Source organism: Phoca vitulina, unplaced genomic scaffold (assembly GCF_004348235.1).
Source record: "Phoca vitulina isolate PV1807 unplaced genomic scaffold, GSC_HSeal_1.0 scaffold6, whole genome shotgun sequence".
In the NCBI taxonomy this organism is placed as follows: domain Eukaryota; kingdom Metazoa; phylum Chordata; class Mammalia; order Carnivora; family Phocidae; genus Phoca; species Phoca vitulina.
The window spans coordinates 51,187,255-51,199,964 of NW_022589709.1; the positions used below are offsets into that span (position 1 = coordinate 51,187,255).

At 39.7% G+C, this 12,710-nt stretch overlaps 1 protein-coding gene across 3 annotated transcripts in view; it reads right to left on the reverse strand.

Annotated features, from left to right (window-relative positions):
* IQGAP2 (IQ motif containing GTPase activating protein 2) overlaps positions 1-12,710 on the reverse strand; it is a 294,620-nt gene that overhangs the window by 127,090 nt on the left and 154,820 nt on the right. For all 3 annotated transcript variants that reach the window (XM_032404163.1, XM_032404164.1, XM_032404162.1), the window contains exon 5: positions 10,160-10,236. In XM_032404163.1, the coding sequence (XP_032260054.1) occupies positions 10,160-10,236 (77 nt within the window). The remainder of the gene's footprint in view (positions 1-10,159; positions 10,237-12,710) is intronic.

Below are 12,710 nucleotides of genomic sequence, written 5' to 3' on the forward strand. Positions count from 1 at the left end.
AGCACCTAAGCTGTCACCTGGGGCACCAAAGGAAACAGCTTTCAGATGGCTGCGTGGGCAACTATGGGGAGTGTCATGAAGTCTCCCACTGAAGAGCAAGCACTGATGCTGTCCTTCCAGCTGACTGATTTTCCCGGCTTCTCGATCCTTCTGAGCGACTAGTACCAGACATGGTTTACGGCAGTCAGGAGACACTGAATGCTTAGCTAAACCTAAGAACCTGCTGAAGGGTGTGACCTTATTCTACCACATGAGAACGCCATTTTTTTGGTCCACTTACCACAGAATACTAGCAGTGAAAATCTTGCAAATCTGATAGCCAAAAATGTTATTTAAGTCTGCATTCCTTTTTGTTAGTTCTGAGGATAAACATTTTTTCAAACACAAATTGTTCTATGTCCCTTTCTTCCAGGAAAAGCCTATTAATGATTTTTTGAATTTTAAATATTTTTTGGAGGGGGCGAGTTTACTTTTCTTTGGTTTCTCCCCTTTTCCCTCAAAACCACAACCAAAGAACAAAGAACAAATGACATTTTAAACATATGGTAATTGTAATTTTAGTACTAAATTCCAATATGATTTTCGTATCTTACCCACAGGTGGAAAACGTATTAGACCCTGAACATTCTTCAGTATAATATAGGCATTATGTATTCATAATTCAAAGCTAGAAAGACAGGATACATTCCTTAGTTTATTTTATTTATTTATTTTTTTAATTTAACACAGAGAAAGAGACAGCGAGAGAGGGAACACAAGCAGGGGCAGCAGGAGAGGGAGAAGCAGGCTCCTGGCTCCTCAGCCAGGAGCCCAATGTGAGGCTCGATCCCAGGACCCTGGGATCATGACCTGAGCCAAAGGCAGACGCTTAACGACTGAGCCACCCAGGTGGCCCACATTCCTTAGTTTAAATTCTAGGTCTTTAGAGATACTCAGGGATATAAAACTATTTACACAGCCTCTGAAGCCTTTATTACCTAAGGTTTACGCCAAACAAGTCATTGGGATTAAAACTAGTAGGCTGACATTTTCAAAACTATATTTTACGAACCACTTCTCAACTCATTATTACATGGAAAAAATATTCCTGTTAAAAGGGAGCCCACGTCATGCGGAACAAATGAAATGTCAACCTCTTCAACAGTTCCTTTGTACTAACACGTACTACAAAATTAAACAGAATTAAATGGATAGGTATGGCAAAGCTGCAAAAGAATTCTAGGAAAATAAAAGCCACACATTAAGAAATGACAAAAAAAATCATTCTTTCTTCAATTTCTTTCATAGTATCTGATTTGCATCTTTCTCTTCTCTTTTTACAACTAAATTTAAAAATATACATGAACTAATCTACAAAGAAAATATAAACATAACTTAATGGGAGAAACTTAGAAAATGTGACAATAAAATTTAAGTAGGAGGCATCCATAAAATGTCTTCTAACAACCAATTTTCTATCTATAATTGCTTAACACCGTGGGGGTTTTTGTTTGTTTTTTAAAATTTTATTTATTTGAGAGAGCGAGCAGAGCGGGGTTTGGGGGGGAGGAAAAGCAGAGAGAGAGGGAGAAGCAGGCTCCCCGCTGAGCAGGTAGCTGGACTGGGGCTTGATCCCAGGACACTGAGATCATGACCTGAGCCGAAGGCAAACGCTTAACCAACTGAGCCACCCAGGTGCCCCATTTTTTTTCTTTTTAAGATTTTATTTTTAAGTAATCTCCACACCCAACGCGGAGCTCAAACTCACAACCCCGAGATCAAGAGTTGCACGATCCACTGACAGAGCCAGTCAGGTGCCCCCTCCAATTTTCCTCTTTCTTAATTTTACCTTTGTTTTTGTAAGCTTAAGTGTTCAAAAAGTACTTGTGAAGTAGATGAGTTGAATAAATTACCAATAGCACCTATTTTCATATTTTCCTTTATGCCTTGGCTGTCACTTCTTCTTGTTGAATCTAATGCCACTTTCAGAGGGTTGGTTTCCCTCAAATGTCTGGCATTTCCTGATCTGGGGCTCATCTTGGGGCTTGGGACTGGCTTTCTGTCATTGTTGACCACAGGTTCCCAGGACAGGCGCCAGTCTTAAGGAGACCCTGTGGGAATGCGGGGCTGGCACCACGAGGGTGCCCCATGTCTTGCTTGTCACATCAGGGCTTCCGGGTTAATGCTGGCTTTGGGATCTCTTTCCTGGCTTGCCTGTAGCTGCCCCAGGGCAGCTCCTTGCTCTGCTGCATCCTGGGATTTCTGGGCTGTGGTCTTCAGTCTTGTTTCCCAGTCAATCCCATCCCGTCTGTGTGGCCAGTGGATAGCATCGTTTCTTACGGCAAATGATTTCTTTTTTTAATTACTACTTTAGTAATTTCAGGTCAATTGTTTTCACATTATCTTCTCTGTTTATCCATTCACTTAATTACTATGCATGGAATATCCACTACATAAAAAATATTTTTCTCTGCTACACTGTCCCTAAAATAAACGTGTTTAGGCTTCCACAAAATACAGGTTTGTTGGTAATAGGAACTATAAGTATTACACGAAACAAAAGTACTAATTTTCCCCTGTGGTACTGAAGAAATTAGGTGGCTATTTCCAATTACACTTTCTACTTCTCCATTGTACGCTGTAATACTAATATAAATCCTACCGTAAGCCAACATCCTGGTTTAACTAAAAGTTAGCACAAGGTGGTGCTGAGAAGTTACCTTTTGGATCGAACAATCTTGGCTTTTAAAGTGATTTTAAATAAGAGATTTTCTGAAATTGGTATGAATCAATTAGAAATCTCATTTGCGTATACATACATCTACCAAAAATGTTTAAATGTTAATGTATATTTTTTATCTGGCTTCCATTTTCTACATTTATTGCCTCCAGCGTTGAAGCTTAAATTATTAGCTTTTTAAAAAACGCCACTTTTCACTGTGTGGGAGTTTTATAACAAATTTCTGCGTGGGAGGCACTTCCAAGCAGATTACTCAAAAGGGCAGTTTACTCAGTACTTACCCACTATTCCCATGCCTAGAAGAATCAGCCTTAGCAGCCCACTCCTTCCCAAGCATTTAAATTCAAATGAGGCCATTCACTACCTGAAGCCTATAGGAAATCCAGAGTCTTGATCTTAAAAAAAAGAGCCTGTCCAATATAAAAGACACCAATTTCTTGGAGCTCTTCAACACAACTTTTTAAGCACCTTTCGTGCCTAAGAGCCAATACAAAGGGCTAAGGCAGTTCCAAAGGAAGCCAAGGAAATGAACGTCACCATCCCTTAGCTTTCCCCAAATAAGAACATACTTGGTGTGGAATAGGGAGGCTCTTAACACTCCAAAGGGACAGCACACTTGTGTAGCTTAGAGGCCAGTTACAGAGAGGTTGTCCTGAGGTAGCTAAAGCCTCTCTGGTCCATGTGCTCCCATTTGTACAAATAGTATCAGTTCAAGTACAGGAAGCAATAAAGTAAAAAAAAAAAACAAAAAACTATCAGGGCTTTTCCTACTACTTTCAATATACACATTAAAAGGAGCTATAGTAATGAAATGCAAATTTACAAGGTAGGAGCTGAATTTACTTCAGCTTTTCTGCATCACTTTATGGTGTAGTATGTGAGATGAATGCTTATAAATCAAAGCCTGGGAGCTAACCAGAAAGACCATGGGACCAGTATCCTAAGACTCGGATCCTGGCTGCCAGGCTGGCCCCAACTAGATGTGTAACTCTGAGCCCCTCACATAATCCACTGCTTGCAGTCCCCTCATCTCTGAAATGAAGACCTGGACAAAAGAAACTTCTCAAGGTCTTTCCATTTCTGAGGTTCCATGATTTCTCATTTTAAAACTTCCTGAAATTAACAGCTGAGTAGCCTGTGCTCAAGTTCAGGTTGGATGCTGTCTTTAGAGTTTTCTTAGTAGTATGGAAACACGTGACTCCTTTCTGAGGCCAACGACTAAGCCAGTAACCGCCCAGGACCTGGTGTCACACAGCCTAGTTTTGAATTCCAACCCCGCCATGTACTAGTTGTGTGACCTTAGCCTCTCTGTACCTCAACTGCCTTCGTGATAAAATGGGATTATTAAAAGTATGGACCACATAGGTATATGGTGAGGATTAAATGAGATTTTACCTGTAGAGTACTTTGAACAGTACCAGGCATATACTTGTTTTTATTATTACTATGATCTTGTTAAATAAGTGTGTCCTTTATTAATAACCAATTAATAATAATTAACAACTTCCTAAGAACTTATCACAGCAGTTTCCCTATTTTCAACACTAAGAACCTTTTACTATTTTCCCTCACTGGCTCCATGTTTCAAATAGTTTTATCTAGAGAACCAAATTATTTTTCCATCTTAACCACATACATCACTGCCAGTATCATGTCAAAATCCACGGTTCTTCACCTAATATTCAATCAAAAATAAAAAGAATCCTGAGGCACCCTTACCCCAGCTAAAATTTTAAAAAATATGAACTCGAGAGACTTAATTTAGCATCAGTGGTGTGTATGTGCTGCATTAGGTGACAAGGCATGGTTCACGGTCTCGAAGAGCTTAGAATTTAGCAGGACGGGGCGCCTGGGTGGCTCAGTCGTTGAGCGTCTGCCTTCGGCTCGGGTCATGATCCCAGGGTCCTGGGATCGAGCCCCGCGTTGGGCTCCCTGCTCCGTGGGAAGCCTGCTTCTCCCTCTCCCATTCCCCCTGCTTGTGTTTCCTCTCTCACTGTCTCTCTCTGTCAAATAAATAAATAAAATCTTTAAAAAAATAAAATAAAATAAAATAAAATAAAATAAAATAAAATAAAATAAAAAAGAATTTAGCAGGACAAGAAGATAGAGTCCCGATACTATTTCAGGATAGGAAGAGGAGAGAGTACGGTCTAGAGTGTGGGGAATTTTGAACAAGGAGTGATCTGAAAGCTATATAAAGTGTCATCATCCCTCTCATCTTAATCCCAAATATTGCCATCTCCGCATATCCCTCCTGAGAACACAAAAGTAGAACCTGCCCTTTGGGTTAAAAACTATTTCTAGGAAGCTTATTTATAAATACAAGTATGTTCTCTGCCAGACCCACCATCAGTCTGGTATAAGCCATCAACTGGTTTTTTTTAAAAGGTAAAAGGTCCTTAGGGCATAGAGTGTAAGACAAAGAGAGTTCGGCATTAAAGCCTGAGGGCCAGATACATAATCACGCTGGTAAGCAAGGCAGCTACCTGACTGCGTGTGCTGTAGAGGGGCCCTTCTTCCCTGAGCAATCAGGGCATTTGGAATGACAACTGGTTAATTGGGACTGGGGTCACCAGTGCCATGATCACAAATGCAAGCCCCAAACGTGTGTTCTTTTGGCATCATCACTGCATTTGAAAACATGACTGTCGGGGCGGTTGTGACGTGATCTGCAGCAGGAGCACCAACCACGACACAGAGGGCAGGCAGGCTGATCTCCAGCCTGGTGCTGTCAGTGTCTTAATGGTCCAAGAAACTCTGTACGGTAAGAAAAGCAGAATCTAAAACCCTAATCTATCAAACGAGAAAAATCATTATGAACATACGACTTGTAAAGGATTCCTTGGAGGGGAGTTGATTTCATGTCTGGAAGCAGAAATAATTACGACAGGACTGGAACATCCTGTTGTGACCACAAAGCAAGGATATTTCCAGTACTGTCAGGGACGGTGCTACAAGGACAAAGGCGCTGGTCCCAAAGAGCTCCCACTGACCAAAGTCAATCAATCCGATCCATCAGAGCAGAAGATACTAACCTTGGTGACGTCTGTGAAAGGCCAGGAGTTCACCACCATCATCAAAAGAGAATGATACAAAGTGTACAGAAAGGAAATTGTAATACAAGTTGATAAAGTAAGACACGGATAATTACTTGTACTGATTTTAGCAAGATGGGACATATTATTAAAATACAGGTGCTTTGGGCGCCTGGGTGGCTCAGTCGGTTAAGCGTCTGCCTTCGGCTCAGGTCATGATCCCAGGGTCCTGGGACTGAGGCCCACATCGGGCTCCCTGCTCGGCGGGGAGCCTGCTTCTCCCCATCCCTCTGCTTCTTCCCCTGCTCATGCTCTCTCTCTCTCTCTGTATCTCTGTGTCTCGAATGAATAAATAATAATAATAAAAAAAATACAGGTGCTTTGTTTTTTCTATATCTGTCTATGGACCATACATATTTTTATACTATTTATATTACACTTACACCAAAAGAGTAAAAACCAGGAACTCCAAGCCAGAGTGTCATGGAAAACCAAGGAAGTGACCCAAGATAAGAAAGGCCTGAAGAACACACAGTGTATGACAGAAACATCCAGGGAAGAAGAGGGTCTGGCACTGACAATCACATCATCATCAAGCAGACAGAGGATCCAGAAACATAGTCTGAGATGATAAATCAGCCAAATGAACAATCTACCAAAGAACAGTAGGTAGAGTCAATCCTTCATCTCGTGGGTGAGAAACCTCCAGAACGCCCAACAAATTTCAAGAAAATATTCAAAAGGCATATATAAGCTTTTAATAATGTTAACAGATCAGGCCAATACATCATTATGACAGGACAACGGGTTATGTAACACTGGCCAAGCGAGACTTAGGCCGTAAATCATTTCTGGGGGAAGCGGGGTGGGCTGGGGGTGGGGACCAGAATGAAAATAAAAACCCACCTGGAAGCCATATACTGAAAATTATAAAGGTCTGACTGATGCCTGGTAGCCAGGGCCTGACTCACCTTGGGAAAAAGAAGCCAAACTGGGACCATGGGCTGCCTGACAACTGAGCGGTCAGAAGCCAGGTCTATAACCCAGGCAGGTGGGAAGGTCTTTGGTTTTTGGTGCCCTTATGATCATGTCAACTCTGGCTAAGTGTCAATATATTCTAGTCCTGGCATGAGTCAAAATTAGTGCATCAATAATTAAATGAGTGAAACTTGCAGTGTGGATCTTTCAGAATGGGTTTAAGTGTGTTAGTTTGTAATGATACATCCGGGTATTTCATCTGCCCTTTAAGGTATATCTGACGTGTTCAAAATATCAGTTCTGCTAAAATTTTTCAACTAATTCCATTTTATAACCAATGTTTAAACATTTAACGGATGTTTTATAAATTGAGCAATGAACAACAGGCAAAAAGTGTTCTTCTTTCTCCAAGCATAAGCGCCCAGTTAAAAAATCATTAGCAGTAACTTGTTAGCAAGGCTCTCACTTCTTGAACTTGTTTCTTTTCATTGCAGACTTTCATACATTCCAAATGAAGCCACAAAAAGAAAACATGCCCTATACACATTTTAAGTGCAAATGCACCAAAACAGTCATAATATATCGGTGTTGTGATAATGGGTACGTTAGCTAACTTTTCGTTTGGTATTTTTTTGGAGTTTTCCAATTTTTCCCCATGATGAGAATTTATATTTTTTACTTTAAATAAGAAAAAGATAACAAACATTTCTCTGGAAAAAGAATGAGGTCACCTCTCACTGAGGTGAGTTTTTCTACAGGAAGCGAAGCTTGAGGATTTCCCCTGGGGCTGCTGTGCTGACCGTCACTGGCTGCATTTCACTGAGAACATCAAGCTGCACACAAAGGGATCAATGAGTGGCAGGCAACAAGACCAGGGTCAGAAATAAGAGTGAAAAGGTGAGGACAAGGCAGGAAAAATGGAAAGCAGATACAAACAGGAAGCAAGGGCAAAACCCCAGAGGATCCTAATGAGGTTGTTAAGCCCAAATCAAGAAGACAGGGAGCAGAAGAGAAGTTGGTGAGGCTGAGAGCTAACATTGCAGATCACACCAGGCCCATGGGCTGCGGTAGCAGGAAGGTAGTGCCTGGGTACCTGGGGGATCTTTCCATTGGCTCCTGATCTATACTCAGAACCTCTGACCTGCCCAATTCCCTGTCCAGTAATGATGACTTTCTACACCAGCAATGTTGCTGTATCCCCAGCCAGGATATAATGGCCAGACATGTATGTGTTCATTTCCAGCATCACTTCTAATTATTCAGTGAGAGCGAACCCACTGTACTTATTAAAGGGCTCTGCTACCCAGCTCCCAAATGTGTCTTGGCCAACAGAGCAGAATATCAGTCTCATTTGAGTGACTGTATTCTAAACCATTGAGAGAAAAAATTTTGATAGACAAAAACTTTAGATATACTTGAGACTTCTCCATTCTATACCAAGAAGCAGCCATACAGTAAGTTTAGGACAGAGAAAAGTGAAGGAAAGTCTCCCAGGGAATGCTGTTTATTAAGTAAACAGTAAAGATCCTACCTAAGGTCAGATCTGGTGAGGGACAGGCTCAAGAGGAATCTGCTCCAGAATGATTAACAGTAATGGAGACTTCCATGAGTAATTGCATGACTGAGAAAAACAGTCCTAGAAAATATCACACCAACATTCGCATACAAGTGGCAAGAATAAGAAATTGCCTGTTCTTCAATTACCAAGCTGCTGAAGTCATTGTTGAAATGAACACAAACCGATTTGTAAGCCTCAGTGCAGTTCTATATAATTTCTGTGCAAGAACAGTGACATCACTAGAAAGGAACTTAGCACACCATTTCTTTATAAGCAGCTTAACATTAACGCCCCAGGTGTCGGTTGGGAAATCAATTTAAGCTTGTCCAAGATACTCCAAGAGCATGCCACAAATTTGGAGATTAGCGCTATGATGGGTGGATATGATAATGACATTAACTAATGGGAGCTGGCTTAGCAGGTCACAAAAGCAGTACTAAGTGCAGTGTTAAGTGATCATTCTAAGCTCTGAAAAATATTTGACAAGGAATGTTGGGCAACCCATTTGAAAATATTCCTCAAGACAAGCACTTTTGCACAGAAAGCTTTTAGAAACACTGCTGGCATAATGATATACTAGCCACACATGAGGAGGGAGGCATAGGAGGGATCCCACCCTCTACCCCATTCTAAATTACTAGAATAAAAAGAAAGGCACCTACATTTGGTCTGTATTTCTAGCAACTGTCATCTTCCAAAGAAATCTCATAAGTACTGATCAGGGGGAAAAGTCAAATTACATGACAGAATCAAAATTCTTTTCTAGGAGGCCAGCAGTGCAATGAATTATTGTAGAAACCTTTTCCTTTGGAGAGGAAAAGAGCCAGGAAGAAGTTAATATAAACCTCTACACAGAAGACTCTGCCAGGAAAATGACTTCTAGTGATATAAACACAAGGCAGATGTTCTAGAAGAAATTTAAAATTTAATTAGACATGAAGTCTTCCAGCCATTACCTGCGTGAATGCAAGATGACAGCCATAAACCGGATTTTTAAAATCATCTTTGTTACCATCTAAAAAGAACGTTTCTTCCAGTCCAGTAAGATAAAAAATTATCTGTGAACTAGCACAATTTAAGCATTTTCAAAAATTAAGTTACCAAACAATTGCTTTAAATTAATGAACGACAGTATCTTGGGGTGCCTGCGTGGATCAGTTGGTTAAGTGTCCGACTGTTGATTTTGGTTCAGGTCATAATCTCAGGGTCGTGAGATTCAGCCTTGAGTCGGGCTCCACACTGGGCTGAAGCCTGCTTAAGATTCCCTCTCTCTCTCTCTCTTTCCCTTTTGCCCTCCTCCTCTCCTTAAAAAAAAAAAAGAATGAACATATCTTGATTTGACTAACTCAAAGCAACTCTTATGCTTCTTCTTTACCCTCATGGTGCAAGTTCTATTGAGCAAAGGTCAAAAGAAACTATCCTTATATTGGACTTCTTTAGTCTATAATGAGAATTGAAGCAAAATGATAATTTAAGAATATCAAAATTAAAATGACCATTAAAGCTGCTCATTTGATGTATTTCGCTAGACTGGTAAACTAGATCACAACTCAAGAATATGAATATGGCAACATATTATGAGATCCCTAGAAGTTTCAACTTAAATTTTCTCATTATACTTACAGGTCTTTCATTAATTTTCTGGTATTCTGTTTTGAATTAGATTTAAAAAATCAGGAAAAATATTTTTCCAGTTCAAGGATTGTACTTATGTGACAATTTAAAAAATTTTTGCCAAATTCTAAACAACCCAATCCAATAAAAATTTCTTCAGATTATTTAAGTAACTTAAAATCCCTCTTCTAAAACAGAAACTACAGTTTCATTTAAATCTACTTCCTCGACTCTTAGTTGTATCTTTTTCCCCACCTCAATGCATGAATGCAGTATATCATTCTCGGTATGTTTTTCCGGTCATAGACATCTGTTGTTTCTGGATAAAATATCTGGAAAACAAAAGAAACAATGTGTTTTATTATGTTCTGCTTTGCACAGTTACTTTAAATCTCCCAAATGATGCTACTTGGATTGTCTTTGCTGTATTTATTTAAATGTAGAGGAACCCCTCCGTTGTTGCTCCCTTTCGCTCTACAGGCAGACCCATTGGTGCATCTGGTCCCCCGACAGCATGCCTCCTGGTGGGCTCAGGAGATCGGGGGATTTCCAGGAGGCCACTGCCAGACGGCTGCATCCACAAGGCTGGGGGGCAGCTTCGCTCCACACGTGGTAAGCCCGGTCAGGCTGTGCTCTCTATAGCAGGGTCATTCCTGTGACTGCCTACAGGTGCCCTAGCCTGAGAAGGGTGTCCAGCGTACAGTGTTTTATTGTAACGTTAAACACCTAGGCTCACACTTGTGTATACAGGTATGCACACACACAACACACACTGATACTCTTTTCTGCTTGAAGGAATACATTTTACCAAATAAAATCTGGAAAGTAAATGAAGCATGAAAGAAACATTACCTATAATCTCACTTCCTAGATTGTTACCATTAGCCTTTTGGTATATTTTCTTCCAGTCTTTTTTCAATATGTGTCTCTTTTTATGTTTATGTCTGTATGTGAAAACAAAACTGTAATACTATAACCCCAGTTAGTACAGTATTATTATAGTTCCATAGAAGATGACTATTTTCCATCCCCTTCATTATTCTACTAGAATATTATTTCTAATAGATGTGATTCTTTTATTTTTTTGAATGATAATTTAAGCTAGTTTTCCAAGGCCGAACTTTTTTTTTGCCCCCAACCTGTCCCTATTAAATTTCACTGCAATGAACATCCCTGTATTTTCTGAACACCTGATCACTTTTTTGCATAAACACCTAAATATGTTTGAACACTGAGGCTTTTAATACACATTTACACTACTTTTAAACCTGAAACTAAAAGCTTGATAAGAAACAGATTTCAGAATAGGGCACCAAACCTCTCTGTTCCTAAGCACCAAAAAATGAATAATTAGGCTTGAAGCTTCTAAGAAAAAGATAAACATACTGGCATTGCTGGCTTTCAGTAGATATTTTATAAAAGTTGACATAAAAACTAAAATGACATCCTTTATCATACGATAGCACTTGATACTCAAGTGCAATTTTCTACTGGACATGGAAAAAAGCTGAGAAGAAAGCAGCGAAGTTTCCTCAGCCACAATGTAGAGCCACCGAGCGCTTAAAGAAACATCTGCAGCCTAGGAAACTTCAACAATGAAAACTTCTTTTCAATGTTCCCTCAACCCCGTTTACAGTTACAGCGTCCATCAGAAGAGGATTCCCAGTTCAGAAGAACAGGTCTACTGGGGAAGCAGAACTGAACCCTACGGCTCCCCACTCCCTTTCTTTTCAACAACTTTCTATATTTCTTTATATCTCTCTGTATGGAAATATGTATTTATGGAAATATTGTTTCATTTCTTTTGAAAAATCTTTATGAATAGGACTTCTTTTAGCAGTAAGATGGGATCAATTCAGAGAGTTGCCCAGAACATTTTATTCATCACCGTATCCCCAGCGTTAACACAATGCTGAGCACGGACTAGGCACTTAATATTGGTAAGTGAAGACAGTAGTAGTGGTCAAATACATCCATCAATACAGCACACTATTGGTCTCTCATCCCTGCAATGTAATGGATCAATCACTTAAAAAAAAAATCAGTGTTAAAACAGCATCTGCTACATGGATCACTTATTTGGCCTAAAATTAAGGAAAACCTGGCCCAACACACACAATTTGATAAGGTTTAAATCAAATCTATGAAACGTAACAAAATTATCCTAATTTAAAGTATGTTGCCTCATACAGGAAAATCCTATTTGAATTTTTTTTCTTTCCTTATTAATCTGTTTACTACCCACTTAGTACTTGCTAAATGACAATCTAGAAATATGAATTCTATGTTATAACTAGTGCCCAGATGGGAACAGCAATTAATGTTCTGGGCATTTTAGGAGAAGGGAAAGTAATGTGGTTAAAAATGGAAGGAGAAATCAATATTGAATCAATACTGACTATTTTGAGATAAAATAAGCTGAACTAAATCAGGTATAAGCTCAAATAGATTGAAAAACAGGCCTTCATAATTTACATTAAGGAATTTTTTGTTTTTGTTGTGGTAGGGTTGTTAAATTCAAACCTGGATTAATAATACCACCATCAACAAAGGTCTTACATCAGTAGCCTGTCCCCTTGCCTTCAAGCAGGACCACTCCTACGTCACTTCTTCAAAACAGCTGTACATAATAAGCAATAGAAAGGAGTGAACTATTGATACCTACAAAAACCTGATGAATCTCGAGGGCATTATGCTTACTGGAAGAAAGTCAATCTCAAAAGATTACCTACTTCTCAAAATGACAAAACCATAGAGATGGAGAATGGATTAGTGGCTGCCAGGGGACAGGGCTAGGAAAGGATGC